General features: G+C 42.9%; 1 protein-coding gene across 1 annotated transcript in view; it reads right to left on the bottom strand.

Moving 5' to 3' along the window:
• SYCE3 (synaptonemal complex central element protein 3) overlaps positions 1–14506 on the bottom strand; it is a 15690-nt gene extending 1184 nt beyond the window's left edge. The window contains exon 1 of the mRNA XM_004380028.1: positions 14378–14506. Within this exon, the coding sequence (XP_004380085.1) occupies positions 14378–14486 (109 nt within the window). The 5' untranslated portion in view covers positions 14487–14506. The remainder of the gene's footprint in view (positions 1–14377) is intronic.
• Between the last annotated feature and the right edge of the window lie 2647 nt (positions 14507–17153).

Below are 17153 nucleotides of genomic sequence, written 5' to 3' on the forward strand. Positions count from 1 at the left end.
TGACCATGCTTAGGCAGGTCTGACCATGCTCAGGTAGGTCTGATGACGCTCAGGTAGTTCTGACCATGTTCAGGCAGGTCTGATCATGTTCAGGTAGGCTGACCATGCTTAGGCAGGTCTGACCATGCTCAGGTAGGTCTGATCATGCTCAGGTAGGTCTGACCATGCTGAGGTAGGTCTGACCATGCTCAGGTAGGTCTGGCTATGCTCAGGTAGGTCTGACCATGCTCAGGTAGGTCTGATCATGCTCAGGTAGGTCTGACCATGCTCAGGAAGGTCTGACCATGCTCAGGAAGGTCTGACCATGCTCAGGTAGGTCTGACCATAGTGAGGTAGGTCTGACTATGCTCAGGTAGGTCTGATCATGCTCAGGTAGGTCTGACCATACTGAGGTAGGTCTGACTATGTTCAGGTAGGTCTGACCATGCTCAGGTAAGCTGACCATGCTCAGGTAGGTATGACAATACTGAGGTAGGTCTGACTATGCTCAGGAAAGTCTGACCATGCTCAGGTAAGCTGACCATGCTCAGGTAGGTATGACCACGTTCAGGCAGGTCTGATCATGCTCAGGTAGGTCCGATCATGCTCAGGCAGGTCCGACCACGCTCAGGAAGGTCTGCATGCTCAGGAAGGTCTGACCATGCTCAGGTAGGTTTGACCATGCTCAGGTAGGTCTGACCATACTGAGGTAGGTCTGACTATGCTCAGGTAGGTCTGATCATGCTCAGGAAGGTTTGACCATGCTCAGGTAAGCTGACCATGCTCAGGTAGGTCTGACCACGCTCAGGTAGGTCTGACCACACTCAGGCAGGTCTGACCATGTTCAGGTAGGTTGACCATGCTTAGGCAGGTCTGATCATGCTCAGGTAGGCCTGACCATACAGAGGTAGGTCTGACTGTGCTCAGGTAGGTCTGACCATACTGAGGTAGGTCTGACCATGCTCAGGTAAGCTGACCATGCTCAGGTAGGTATGACCATGTTCAGGCAGGTCTGATCATGCTCAGGTAAGCTGACCATGCTCAGGTAGCTATGACAATACTGAGGTAGGTCTGACTATGCTCAGGTAGGTCTGACCATGCTCAGGAAGGTCTGACCATGCTCAGGTAAGCTGACCATGCTCAGGTAGGTATGACCATGTTCAGGCAGGTCTGATCATGCTCAGGTAAGTTACTACTCACAGTCCTGCAAAGCTCCAAGCCGCAAGTAACTACACCTTCAATGACTGGACGCCTGCCCACCTCTACCTGGTCACCTCTGTGCTTTTGTTAAGGCCCAGTTCAGAGGTACCTCCTTATGGGAAGTTTTTGCTGTGGCTGTCTGATGTCCTTTGGCTATCCCCACATGTGCACCTGACACTCACCACCACGTTGGCCTGTTAACTCACCTGCCTGTCCTTCCATGAACTTCCTGAGGGCAGTGGCCCTGAGCCAGCACAGGGTCTGACAGCAAGTGTACACTTCTTGTAGGAGTAACATGGACGTGTACAGAATCCCATCTCCACCCCATCTCTGAAGTACCCACCCGGCTGGTCTGGCCCTGCCCTCTAGAACTACACAGAACAAGGTTACCTCCCTTCCACAGGTCAGCCTCTCAGACAGTTGGCAACAATATTTCCGTCCTCCTTAAAACTCCTTTTTGCTGGGCTAAAAAAATACTGGATTCTTTGAAGAGCTGTGTCCTTAAGGAACTTAACCAAGAAGTTCAGTTGGATGATCAGTAATGAATGCAAACAAGTATTTAACATAGCCAGGCCAGCAGACCGAAGTTTTACAGAGAAGAACATCTGATTGGTTAGGGAAAGAACTGTTAGAAAAGGTACATATGTTTCAAATGGTTGTGGTCATGAACTACACAGCCAGCAAAGGGACCTTTCAGCTTTAGGGAGCATGAGAACCACTGGCACTCGTTTAAAATGGAGGCCCGGCCCTTCCTGCAGAGGCTCTTGTTCAGCAGGTGGGGATGGTGCTCGTGCCTGTGTCTGCCCAGATCACCTGCAGCAGGACTGCAGCACCTGCCCACATCTGGGCAGCAGGAAGTGGCCTGGACCTGGGAGCTGGAGCTGGAGTGTCTCTCAGCTCTCCACCTTCCAGGTGTGAGCCCTTGGATAGTTACTTAACCTCAGTTTCCTCATCTGTAAAACACACCAGCATACTGACCTCATGGCTGACTGGGAGGAGTACATGGATAATGTATGTAAACTGCCTAGCACACATTAGGTGCTCAAGAAAAGGAGAAACTCTTATTGTAAAATACATTAAGAAATTCAGGGCTAAAAGAGTTAGGGTAGGTAAGAAATTAAAATTCAGGGAAGAAAACAGCTCACAGGAATGAATCCCATATAGTCCTATACAGCAGCTGGGGTTCTAGCACTGAGCTTCCCAGGGCCAAAACAGGGCAGGAAAACACGCTCAGTTACCAGGTTCAATGATCATAAAATAAAAACAACCCTATTGCTTAAAATGCCTTTCCCCAGGAGAAGATTTTCCTATGGGTCTTCTTTATGAGAGGCATGTGATGTAGTTGGAGGCGCCCTTGGCGACTTTCCTACTTCAAATACAAGGGTGATCCTTTCAGGGCTGTAGTTCTGATTGTGGGCAAAAGACATCTAGTAGGATAACACCCAAGCACAATCCAGAAAAGGCAATTCTATGAGACACTGTTAGGGACTGAATTGTGTCCCCAAAATATGTATTGGGATCCAAGCTCCTATACCTGTGGTTATGATTCCATTTGGGAATAGGGTTTCCTTTATGTTAACGAGGCCATCTTGGTATAGCGTGCGCCTTAAACCCAATCACTTCAAAGTTATAAAAAGATTAGACACGGAATCAAGCACAAATAGGGGGAAGACAGACAGCACGTGAAGATTTCCAAGAAATCGAGGAATAGAAGTCAAAAGAGATAGGGATCTTCCCCCAGAACCGACAGAGAGAGAGCTTTCTCCTGCTTTCAGACTTCCAGCGTCCTAAACTGTGAGAAAATAAACTTCTGTTGTTTAAAGCCGCCCACTTGTGGTATTTCTGTTACAGCAGTACAAGCTAACTAGACAGACGCTAAGATGCCATGTCAAGTGACAGCCCTCTTACGATCTGATCCAAGGAAAACATTTAGAATTCATAGAACCAGAGGGACTCATGACCATCAGGAAAGCCTCCAGAAATATATGTCTCCATTCATTCATTTACTCACTCATTCACTCCTTCAGTGTTACTGAGCACCCAGATGGCAAAGCAGAATAAGGATAGCCACATGCCCGCCCTCGGGAAGTTCCTGCCCTAGTCATAGTGGAGAAAACAGATAAGAAACATACAAGATAACTGCAGATGTGGCAGGCTCTGTGAAAGAAAGGGACTGTGTGACAGAGAAGCGGGTGTTTGATGAGGCTGGGGAGGGGCAATGCCAAGGTCACAGGCCTTGGTGGGGCCTGAAGAGTGGATGTTCTGAGAGGCTAATTAGGGCTCAGCCTGCACATGGAGGTGACCCGCTGGGCAGGGCTACAGTCCTGTCATAGAGATTAAGAAAAATCGGTCAAGACGTGCACTCAGACACCCTGTGAAGGGTCAGCATCATGTGCCCCAGAAATCCTGGCAGGAGAGAAGGCCGGCCAGCAGTCCGTCAGGAGTGTGCTGACAGCCAGGAAGGCCGAAGCAGGGAACAGGGAAGGCCAAGCCCTGCAATCAGGAAAGAAGCTCAGAGTTCACAGCACCACCAGGCTAACTTACATCATTGGCAAAACTAACCAGTACACATTAAAATGTAAATGGTGACATTCTTCCTTATCCCAAACCCCAGGCGAGTTCTACCAACCTTTCAAAGAAAAGTTAATTCTTATCTAATACAAGTTATTCCAGAAATTAAAAGAAGAGGGGAAGCTAGTAATCTCATTTTATGAGCTAACATAATACCTTAAGACCTTTTACAGAAATATTCCATTTACACTGTGGAAAATTTGAGACCAGAGATAAGCGAAAATAAAAGCATAATTTTCCTTAAACTGGTTTATTTTAAAACCAGATAAGAATACTACGATAAAAGAAAATTATTGTCTGTCTTAGTTATCTAGTGCTGCTATAACAGACAATGTTCCGCTGCCATTCATAAGGTTTTTACTGGCCAGTTTTTTTTAGAAGACTGCCAGGTGCCAGTTTCAAGTCAAGAAAGGTGTGTGTCAGGGTTGCATCCTTTCACCATACTTATTCAATCTGTATGCTGAGCAAATAATCTGAGAAGCTGGACTATATGAAGAATGGGGCATCAAGACTGGAGGAAGACTCATTAACAACCTGTGATACGCAGATGACACAACCTTGCCTGCTGGAAGTGAAGAGGACTTGAAGCACTTACTGATGAAGACCAAGGACCATAGCCTTCAGTATGGATTACACCTCAACATAAAGAAAACAAAAATCCTCACAACTGGACCAATAAGCAATATCATGAAAAACAGAGAAAAGATTGAAGTTGTCAAGGATTTCATTTTACTTGGATCCACAATCAACGCCCATGGAAGCAGCAGTCAAGAAATCAAACAATGCATTGCACTGGGTAAATGTGTTGCAAAAGACCTCTTTAAAGTGTTAAAAAGCAAAGATGTCACTTTAAGGACTAAGGTGCGCCTGACCCAAGCCATGGTGTCTTCAATCGCCTCACATGCATGTGAAAGCTGGATAATGAATAAGGAAGACTGAGGAAGAACTGACGTCTTTGAATCACAGTGTTGGCCAAGAATATTGAATATACCACAGACTTCCAGAAGAATGAATCAATCTGTCTTGAAAGAAGTACAGCCAGAATGCCCATTAGAAGCAGGGACAGCGAGATTTCTTCACACATACTTTGGACATATTATCAGGAGGGACCAGTCCCTGGAAAAGGACATAATGCTTGGTAGAGGGTCAGTGAAAAAGAGGAAGACTCTCAACAAGACGGACTGACACAGTGGGTGCAGCAATGGGTTCAAGCATGACAACTATCGTGAGGATGGTGCAGGACCGGGCAGTGTTACATTCTGTTGTACGTAGGATTGCCATGAGTTAGAACTGACTCAATGGCACCTAACAACCTAACAAGCTATAACAGAAATACTACAAGTGTATGGCTCCAACAAACAGAAGTTTATTCTCTCTCAGTCTAGGAGGCTAGAAGTGCAAATTCAGGGTGCCTGCTCCAGGGGAAGGCTTTCTCTCTCTGTCGGCTGTGGGGAAGATCTTCGTCATCAATCTTCCCCAGTCTAATTGCTTCTCAGCACAGGGACCCCAGATCCAAAGGACACACTGCTCTTGGCTCTTCTCGCTTGGTGGTAATGAGGTCCCTTGATTCTCGATGCTCGATTCTCTCTTTTATATCTCAAAAGAGACTCATTCAAGATAAAACCAATCCTGCAGATTGAGTCCTACCTGATTAACTTAACTGACTCTAATGCTGCCTCATCATAGAGGTTAGGATTTACAACACATAGGATAATCACATCAGATCACAAAATGGTGCACAACCACGCGTAACTGAGAATCGTGGCCTAGCCAAGTTGACGCACATTTTCGGGGGGACACAATTCAATCCATAACAAGGTCCATCTCACATGAATATAGATGTAAAATCCTAAATGTAACATGAGCTAACCAAATCTAACAGCATGTCAATATAATATTATAATCAAGTAAATTTTATAAAAGAAATTCAATGATGGTTCAACATTAGAAAATCAATTGGTATAATTCACCATATTAAGAAAAGGGGGAAATCATATGAATATCTAAATCAATGCAAAAAAAAGAAAAAGAAAGAAATTGATAAAATTTAATACCTATTTGTGATTAAAAAAAACTTTAAGCAAATTAAGTCTACAAAGAAACATCTTTAACTTGTTGTTAGCTGCTGCCAAGCTGGCTCAGACTCATGACAACATTATATACAAAAGAATGAAATGCTGCCTGGTACTCCAACATGATTGTTGGCATGTTTGAGTCCATCATTGTGGCTCTTGTGTCAATCCATCTCATTGAGGGTTTCCCTCATTTTCGCTAACCCTAAACTTTATCAAATATAACGTCCTTTTCTAACGATTGGTCTTTCCTAATGATGTGTTCAAAGTTAGCAAGATGAAGTCTCATCATCCTCACTTTTAAGGCACATTCTGGTTATATTTCTTCTAAGACTGATTTGTTCATTCTTCTGGAAGTCCATGCTATATTCAATATTCTTTGCCAACACTACAACTCAAATACATCAATTCTTCTTCAGCCTTCCTTTTTTATTGTCCAGCTTCTATATGCATATGAAGCCATTGAAAAGACCATGGCTTGGGTCAGGTACATCTTAGTCTTCTTCGCTTTTTGAAATGTTAAAGGGATCTTTTGCAGTAGATCTACCCAATGCAATACATCATTTGATTTATTGACTGCTGCTTCCCTAGACGTTGATTGTTGATCTGAGTAGAATGAAATCCTTGACAACTTCAATTTCTTGACCTTTTGTCATGATGTTGTTTATTGGTCCAGTTGTGAGGATTTTTGTTTTCATCACTGACATTGAAATTTTGTTTTCTTTACTGAAACTTGCTCTTAAATGCAGAGCAGCTAAAGTGAATAAAACAAACGGTAAAGTAAAAGAACCAAACAGAAGATTTCAAAGGGCAGCTGGAGAAGACAAGGTGAAGTATTATAATAAAATGTGCAAAGACCTGGAGTTAGAACACCAAAAGGGAGGAACATGATTGGCATTTCTCAAGCTGAAAGAACTGAAGAGAAAATTCAAGCCTCGAGTTGCAATACTGAAGGATTCTGTGGCCAAAACATTGAATGATGCAGGAAGCATCAAAAGAAGATGGAAGGAATATATAGAGTCACTGTACCAAAAAGAATTGGTCGATGTTCAACCATTTCAGGAGGTAGCACATGATCAATAACTGCTGGTACTGAAGGAAGCAGTTCAAGCTGCACTGAAGGCCTTGATGAAAAACAAGGCTCTAAGAATTGACGTAATACCAAGATGTTTCAACAATCGCATACAGTGCCGAAGCGCTCACTCATCTATGTCAAGAAATTTAGAATACAACTACCTGGACAACCAACTGGAAGAGATTCATATTTATAGCTGTTCCAAAAGGCAATCAAACACAATGTGGAAATTATTGAACAATATAATTAATATCACATGCAAGCAAAGTTTTGCTGAAGATAATTAAAAAATGACTGCAGCTGTACATTAGTAGGGAACTGCCAGAAATTCAAGCCAAATTCAGAAGAGAATGTGGAACAAGGGATACCATTGCTGGTGTCAGATGGATCTTAGCTGAAAGCAGAGAATACCGGAAAGATATTTACCTGTGTTTTACTGACTACATGAAAGCATTCAACTGTGTGGACTATAGCAATGTTATGGATAAGGGTATGTTATGGATAACACTACGAAGAATGGGAAATCTAGAACACTTAATTGTGCGCATGCAGAACCTGTACATAGATCAAGAGGCAGTTGCTCGAACAGAACAAGGGGATATTGAGTGGTTCAAAATTAGAAAAGATGTGCAGCTGGGGTGTATCCTTTCACCTTACTTATCAATCTGTGCGCTGAACAAATAATCTGAGAAGCTGGATTATACGAAGAACTTGGCATCAGGATTGGAAGAAGACTCATTAACCACCTGTAACATGCCAATGACACAACCTTGCTTGCCGAAAGTGAAGACAACTTGAAGCACTTACTGATGAAGGTAAAAGACTAAAGCTTTCAGTATGGATTACACCTCAACATAAATAAAACAAAAATTCTTACAACTGGGCCAATAAACAACATCACGACAGACTGGTCAAGGAACTGAAGTTGTCAAAGATTTCATTCTACTCGGATCGACAATCAACATCTATGGAAGCAGCAGTCAAGAAATCAAACGATGTATTTCACTGGGTAGATCTCCTGCAAAAGAACTCTTGAAAATTTTAAAAAGCAAAGAAGTCACTTTGATGACTAAAATGTGCCTGATCCAAGCCATGGTCTTTTCAATGGCCTTGTATGCATGCGGAAGCTGGACAATAAGAAAGGAAGACCGAAGAAGAATCAATGCATTCGAATTGTGGTGTTGGCTAATACTGAATATACGTGGACTGCCAGAAGAACAGTCTTAGAAGAAATATAACTGAAATGCTCCTTACAAATGAGAATGGTGAGACTTCATCTTGCTTACTTTGGACGCATCATCAGCAAAGACCAGTTGCTAGAAAAGGACATCATGTCTGGTAAAGTAGAGGGTCGGGAAAAAGAGACCCTCAGTGAGATGGACTGACGCAGTGTGGCTGCTAACGAGCTCAAACACACAAGTAACTGTGAAAATGGTGCAGGATCAGGCAAGGTTTTGTTGTTATACGCAAGGTTGCTACGAGTTGGAGTCGACTGGACAGCATCTAACAACAACAACATATGTACATTCTTTTCTTATATTTACTTGCTGGTTAGTGGTATTAATAGTTGTTGGTGATTGCTTCCTTGGTTATTCCCCTTGCCCTGTGTGGTCACTAGCAGAAGTAGACAAAGGCATTCCCAGCGGCAACAGAGGCCGAGGACCCCTATGCTGTGTCCCACTTCATTTTAATCTCAAGGATCAGGGCGATAGATTATGTCATTCTGGTCCAAAATCATCCTACTTCTGTTAACATCATTTGTCCTAACTTGTGCTAGGGATACTAGGAGGAAATGATTCTACTGCTTACACTTCAGGTAGAAAAATATTTTCATGTTCCAGCCCACTGGGTTTGAATCTATGGTTCAAGAACATATAGTATACTTAAGAAATGACAAAAGGTAAATTAGACAAAGTATCTTAATACTATTTAATCTGTGATTGTTTATACATTAATAAAACATACCTCTTTAGCAGTGGATAAACTGCTAAAGAAATATAAAAAAGACTTACATTAACCCCCAAATCAGACAACTTGTGCAGAATATTTATATAGAAAAAGAATTACAAAAACAGGAAAATACACAAAACTAAAACTAAGGAAAGAATCAGCTAAAAGGATATTAACAGAACTTACAGGAATTCAAGCAGCATGGTGTGGAGGGAGGGAAAGGTGGAATTGTGCATTACCAGCTCACTCCCGTCAAGCAGACCTAAGCTAAACCTGTCTTACTCCTAAGAGAAAGGAGCGCAGATGTCTTCCAAGAAGCATAGCTGCTTAACTACACAGTTGCATGCATCAACTTTCAGCTTACTTATGAGACTTGAAAACTAATTTTAAAAATTGTCCAAGTTGAGCCCTTTATATGACTTGTTTCACTAAAAAAATCTGTCTGCCTTGTGTCTGAGGTGAGAGAGCACTTTTTATAACATTTCCTCTTCAACTATTGTTGGAATATTTATTTGCCAAAAAGAGAACCTCCAGTGGACCTAAGTAAAAATGCAATATGCAGCCTGGCTCCTCTGGCACACCAGATGGATTACAACCTTTAAAAGGAACACATACAAAAGTAGGAGAAAATACAAGTAAATATTTCACTGATCTCAGATTAGGGAAAAACTTCCTAGGCTCCAGAGCAACGGGAATAAATCAGAAAGGGTAATTCTGATAGATTTTTACTACATGAAGAGCTCTATTCACCAAAGCATCATATACAAAATTAAAAGGAAAAAACCAAGTGGGGAAAATATTGACTACGAATGTGAACAGTCGCTACAGACTCAATACGGAAGGAACTCTTAGAAATCAGCAGTCTGTCACAGTGATCTAACATTCCCTTCTTGTTCTCAGTGCTGAGTCCGAGGTAAGGCCAGCTACTTTTTAGCCTTTCGTTCTACACAGCTTCCTAATTGGCCTTCCTGCCTCCAGTCTCCCCTCTCCAAACCATCCCTTCACACTGTCACCAGAGGGATCTTTCTAGTATACCTCCCGACCACCAAGATGAGAGAAGAGACACTCCTCAGCTTGGCTCTGACAACCCTGCTTCTCGCCATCGCGGCCTCTTCCCTCTTGGGCAGGCCACCTTGCGGGCCTGGGGGCTAACCTGGCCCCCCAATCATGTCGGCCTTTCTCTCTACTACATACGGCCTGACTCTCTTCTCTGCAGGGTCCTTCCTCACTGCCACGCCTCCTTATCCTCAGGTTCACTGGCCTCCTTCTTCGCCCCCTCCTTGATGCAGGGGGTACACCATTACCAGCATGTGCCACGTTATAATTTTCATATATAAATTAAAATGTACATTAATTTGAATTTATATATTGAAATTATACTTAGTTGTGGTGATGTCTGTTCCTGGCCCCCACCCACCTCTTCTAGTGAAGGAACACCTCTATTCAATTTTATATTCCTAGGATGGCACACAGTAGGTAATCAATGAATGTTGTTAAATAGGAGAATGTGTAACTAGACTGAAGGAATTATATAACTTAGAGTGGGGAAATGAACTGTAGAACTTTTTAACTTTCAAGCACACAGGCAAATTAATTGCACACACTTCTAAGCAGCAATTTTCTAACGCCTGTTGTAATGAATGAAGACTATTTGCAAACTAATGTTTTCCTTAAAAAGTTTGTTTTCACTTGAGTAGAGTATGCATCCTCCACCTGTCAGTTGGTCAGACTGTGGGGACTTGGCGTGTTGCTATGCCACCGGTATTCAAATACCAGCAGGGTCACCCATGGTGGACAGGTTTCAGCTGAGCTTCCAGACTAAGACAGACTAGGAAGAAGGACCTGGAGGTCTAGTTTCGAAAAAAATTAGCCAGTGAAAACCTTATGAATAGCAGTGGAACATTGTCTGATATAGTGCCGGCAGATGAGCCCCTCAGGTTGGAAGGCGCCCAAAAGACAACTGGAGAGGAACTGCCTCCTCAAAGTAGAGTTGACATTAATGATGTGGATGGAGTCATTTGCTGATGTGGCATGACTCAAAATGGGAAGAAACAGCTGCAAACATCCATTAATAATTGGAATGTGGAATGTATGGAGTATGAATCTAGAAAAATTGGAAATCGTCAAAAATGAAATGGAACACAAACAATATCCTAGGCATTAGTGAGCTGAAATGGACTGGTATTGGCCATTTTGAATTGGACAATCATATGGTCTACTATGCCAGGAATGACAAATTAAAGAGGCATGGCATTGCATTCATCGTCAAAAAGAACATTTCGAGATCTATCCTGAAGTACAACGCTGTCAGTGATAGTGTAATATTCATTCATCTACAAGGAAGATGAGTTAACACGACTATTATTCAAATTTATGCACTAACCACTAGGGCCAAAGATGAAGAAATTGAAGATTTTTACCAACTTTTGCAGTCTAAAATTGATAGAACATGCAATCAGGATGCATTGATAATTACTGGTGATTGGAATGCGAAAGTTAGAAACAAAGAAGGATTGGTAGTTGAAAAATATGGCCTTGGTGTTAGAAACCATGCGGGAGATTGCATGACAGAATTTTCTAAGACCAATGACTTCTTCATTGCAAATACCTTTTTTCACCACCATAATCAGTGACTGTACACGTGGACCTTGTCAGATGGAATACGCAGGAATCAAATCAACTACGGCTATGGAAAGAGACAATGGAAAAGCTCAATGTCATCAGTCAGAACAAGGCTAGGGGCCAACTGCGGAACAGACTAGCAATTGCTCATATGCAAGTTCAAGCTGAAACTGAAGAAAATTAGAATGTGTCCACAAGCGCCAAAGTACGACATTGAGCATATCCCACCCGAATTTAGAGACCATCTTAAGAATACATTTGACAGGCTGAACACTAATGACCGAAGACCAGACGAATTGTGGAATGACATCAAGGATACTATACATGAAGAAAGCTAGAGGTCATTAAAAAGACAAAAAAGAAAGAAAAGACCAAAATAGATGTCAGAAGAGACTCTAAAACTTGCTCTTGAACATCGAGTAGCTAAAGCAAAAGGAAGAAATGATGAAGTAAAAGAGCTGAACAGAAGTTTCAAAGGGCTACTTGAGAAGACAAAGTATTACAATGACATGCTCAAAGGCCTGAAGAGAGAAAACCAAAAGGGAAGAACACACTTGGCATTTCTCGAGCTGAAATAACTGAAGAAAAAAATCCAAGCCTTGACTTGCAATGTTGAAGGATTCTATGGGGAAAATATTAAACGATGCAGGACACATCCAAAGACGATGGAAAGAATACACAGAGTCACTGTACCAAAAAGAACTGGTTGATGTTCAACCATTTCGGGAGGCAGCGTATGAGCAGGAACCTATGGTACTGAAGGAGGAAGTCCAAGCTGCACTGAAGGCACTGGTGAAAAAAAGGCTCCGGGAATTGACGGAATACCAATTGAGATGTTTCAACAAATGAATGCAGCGCTGGAAGGGCTCACTCGTCTACACCAAGAAATTTGGAAGACAACTACCTGGCCAACTGACTGGAAGAAATCCATTATTTATGCCCATTCCCAGGGTGATCCAACAGAATACAGAAATTATCAAACAATATCATTAATCTCATAGGCAAGTAAAATTTTGCTGAAGATCGTTCAAAAGCTGCTGTAGCAGTATATTGACAGGGAACTGCCAGAAACTCAAGCCAGATTCAGAAGAGGACTTGGAACCAGGGATATCATTGCTGATGTCGAAAGCAGAGAATGCCAGAAAGATGTTTACCTGTGTTTTACTGACTATGCAAAGGCACTGGACTGTGTGGATCATAACAAATTATGGATAACAGTGAGAAGAATGGGAATTCCAGAACACTTAACTGTGCTCTTAAGGAATCCTTACACAGATCAAGAGGCAGTCGTTCGAAGAGAACAAGGGGATACTGTGTGGCTTAAAGTCAGGAAAGGTGTGCGTCAGGGTTATATCCTTTCATCATACATATTCAGTCTGTATGCTCAGCAAATAATCTGAGAAACTGGACTACAGGAAGAAGAATGGGGCACGGGGTTGGAGGAAGACTCATTAACAACCTGTGTTATGCAGAAGACACAACCATGCTTGCTGAAAGTGAAGAGGACTTGAAGTACTTACTGATGAAGATCAAAGACCAACAGCTTTCAGTATGGATTACACCTCAACATAAAGAAAACAAAAATCCTCACAACTGGACCAATAAGCAACATCATGATAAACGGAGAGAAGACTGAAGTTGTCAACGATTCATTTTACTTGGATCCACAGTCAACACCCATGGAAGCAGCAGTCAAGAAATCAAAAGACATTTTGCATTGGGCAAATTTGCTCCAAAAGATCTCTTTAAAGTGTTGAAAAGCAAAGATGTCACCTTGAAGACTAAGGTGCACCTGACCCAAGCCATGGTGTTTTCAATTGCCTCATGTGCATGCAAAAGCGGGACGATTCATAAGGAAGACGCAAGAAGAATTTATGCCTTTGAATCGTGGTGCTGGTGAAGAATATTGAATATACCATGGACTGACAGAAGAACAAACAAATTTGTTTTGGAAGAAGTACAACCAGAACACGCCTAAGAAGCAAGGATGGTGAGACTACGTCTCACATACTGTGGACATGTTATCAGGAGAGATCAGTCACTGGAAGAAGGACATCATGCTTGGTAGAGGGTCAGCAAAAAAGAGGAAGACCCTCAACGAGATGGACTGACATAGTGGCTGCAACAATAGGTTCAAGCATAAGAACAATTGTGAGGATGGTGCAGGACTGGGCGGTGTTCAGTTCTGCTGTACAAAGGGGGTCACTATGAGTCAGAACCGACTCGACGACATCTAACAACAGCAACAGAGTATGCATGCTTTTTAAAATTTCTTTCACATTATGATTTTCTCTAGCAAAAAATTATGCTCACAAGTCACAAGAATTAATACACATTCTGAATTAGCAAAGAACAAATTAAAGAAATTTTGATGGTATTGCTACCACTGCTGTTTACTACTTAGTGGAAACATGTCGAGTAAAATAAACAAACATTCCTTTCCCAAATGGAGAAATTCGCTGACGCCTACTGCTGCTTTCTTCTACTGAGCTGTCTCTCCCATGTCGGTACCCCACCAGTCTTAACACTAGTACTCGAAACCCTTTCTACTTAAATGACTCATAGCAAGAAATGCTGCAGTTCTATTCACAGGTGTCACGGTACCATCACTGGCCACTTGCTTAGTATCTGAGCTGTGGCTGGTACTGTGCCACTTTCTGAAGGAGTCACTATTTCTGCCCTGAAGACGGCAGTTGGTTGCGGAAATAAGGTGCAAACGCGCATAAAATGATCAAAAAACAATTCAAGCTAACATTCAGTTATCAGTGTCAAATTCTGTGGAACAGCAGTTGCGTGCCATAGGGATTGCCAGGGGGTCAGGGAAGCGAGTGATTTGAGCTTAGAAGGGTGGGGAGGGCTCGGGCTACTGGAAAGAAAGGTGAAGGCACCTGGCTGGTAAACATCCTACCTGAGATTTTCTCCATCTCTTCCAGGAGCTTTTCCAAGTCCTTATTCAGGTCTGACAGCATTTTCAACATGTTGTCATAGTTTCTGTCCCCAGGGTCAGCATCAGCCATCTGGCAGTGCACGCAAAGAAGCTTCAATGAGATAGATCTGAGTTTCAATTCTGGAGCAACCATGCACAGCTGTGGTTCCTCCAATACATTTTTTCCCCTCTCTCTTAAAGTTTGGACAATACCACTCACCCCATAGCGGTGCTGTGGGGCTAATACAACCGTGTGCGTGAGTGTATGCCTGCACGTGTGTGTACGTATGTATATGCATGTGTACTTGTCTTTGCACACATGTATACATGCATGTGTGCACGTATGCATGTGTGCGTATGTTTGTGTATGTGTATAAGCGTGTATGTACGTGCATGTGTATATATACATATTTGTGTATATGTACGCGTGTGTTTGTGTACGTGTATGAGTGTATGTGTATTTGTGTACATGTGTGTACTGTGTGTGTATATGTTTGTGTATGTGTACACGTGTATGTATATGTGCGTGTATTTGTATACATGTGTGTAGTGTGTGTGTGTGTGTGTGTGTGTGTGTGTGTACGTGCAAAGGGTCCAGCACAGAATCTGGCCCACAGTAGTGGCCCCTTCCCTCTCCACTCCCCTTGAGTACAAACATGTCTTCAAACACCACCGAAGGATGGGACGATGAAAGTGGAAGCCATTTTCATTGGTCACAAAGGAAAAAGTCTTCGCCGTGAATGGTGATATACAGTGGAATTCACTGTGGCAAAAATGTATTGCATCCCCACTAAATGCAGCTGCTGTGCTGACACTTCATGAAAAGACACGGTCCCTGTCCTCAAGGAATGTACGGTGTATGATGGGAGTAAGCCACACACACTCCCATATGACAAGCCAGGGTATGACAAATGCCACAGTGGACACATAAATAGTTATAACAAATACAAATGCGAACCTATGGGAGCCTGGAGGAGGGTAAGTTTAATTTTAAAATATGAAACGAGTCACAAATTTGCTGATTTAAAAAAAAAAAATTTAGGGAGCCTGTGCAGGGTTATTTATTTATTTTTTTAATTATTATCAACTTAAGCAACTTTACAGGACTCTCTTGGACCCCAGAGGTGGCACTGTAGCCCAAGGCAGAAACCTGAAGTTGCCTTTAATTCCTCCCTCTCTCTTTTCTGCCAGACCCAATGGATCACTAAGATGCATCACTTTTATTTGTTCATGGAATAAATATCCAATTACCTATGGGTCAGGAAGGCCTGGCACATGGAGACAGTGTGAACTGAATCTTTCCTCGTGGAGCTCACAGCCTGTCCCAGCTCCTCAAAGTCCCTGTCAGTGCTCCATTTTAATCGAGGTCCACTCCTCCACCCACCATTAAGCACGGGCTTGCTGACTGAGCACCCACTGTGTGCCACGGATCCACGGGTGCTGCAGGCAACCAGCCAAACCTGAGCTTCCGTTCCAGTGGGGAGAGACAGATAATACACAAGTAAACACATAAAGAAGGTACTTTCAGTTTGTAGTAATTTTTCTACAGAGGTAATAAAACAGGCTGCTATAGTAAAGAGGCTCTTACATAGGGAAGAGGCACTTTATGTTGGGAAGTCAGAGAAGTCCTCTCCAAGAAGTGACATTTGAGCTGACACCTGACACTTGAGCTGGCCACTTGAGGGTCTGGAGAAGAGCCCCAGGCAGGCAGGCTGATGGCTCAAGCATAGACCCTAAGGTGGGAGTGGCCCTGGTGTGTTTTGAGGAACTGAAAGAAAGTGGGGTTGAGGAGAAGAGAGGTGTGAGATGAGGTCAGCTACATAGGCAAGGGCTCTGGTTTTATTTTGAGTGTGAGGGAAAGCCACTGGAGGCTGAAAGCAGGGGAATTATGCCATTTAATTTTTGTTTTAAGACGACAATCTTGGCTGCTGTCTGGACATGGACTGCTGCAGAAGGTTGAGGGGAGACGAGTCGGAAGGCCAGTTAGTCAGGAGACCAGTCAGTGGTGAAAGCTGATGGTGGCTTGGACTAGGGTGTTAATGATCGAAGTGGTGAGATGCAGAGGGATTTAGGATATATTTTGAAAGATGAGCCAATAGAACTTGGTAGAGGACTTGATGTGTATGGGCTTACAGGGGCAAGTAATGGAAAGAAAGAAATTAAAGATGACTTCTAATTTTGGGGAAGGTGCCCTGGTGGCATGGTGGTTAAAGTTATCAGCCACTAAATCAAAGGTCAGTGCTTCGACCCACCAGCCACTCCACAGGAGAAAAGACCTGGCTATCTGTTCCTGTAAAGATCACAGCCTAGGAAATCCTACGGTGCAGTTCTGCTCTATCCTATAGGGCTGCTATGAGTCAGAATTGACTTGACGGCACACAACAACAGTTTTGGTGAGAGCAACTTGTTGGGTGCTGGTGCTATTAACTGAAATGGGGAAGACTGGGAGAGGGGCAGAATTAGAAGAAAAACTGAGGGCTCTGTTTTGAACACGTTTATATGACATGACTAATAGGCCTCCAGCCCATGTCTGTCAGTGTATCATACTGTGGTGGCTTGCATGTTACTGTGATGGTGGAAGCTATGCCACCGGTATTTTAAATGCCAGCACAGTCACCCATGGTAGACGGGTTTCAGCTGAGCTTCCAGACTAAGACAGACTAGGAAGAAGGATCTGGCAGTCTACTTCCCAAAAAATTAGCCAGTGAAAACCTTGTAAACAGCAGAGGAACACTGTCTGACATAGTGCTGGAAGACG

The sequence above is a fragment of the Trichechus manatus genome, unplaced genomic scaffold, assembly GCF_000243295.1.
Source record: "Trichechus manatus latirostris isolate Lorelei unplaced genomic scaffold, TriManLat1.0 scaffold00069, whole genome shotgun sequence".
Taxonomy (NCBI): domain Eukaryota; kingdom Metazoa; phylum Chordata; class Mammalia; order Sirenia; family Trichechidae; genus Trichechus; species Trichechus manatus.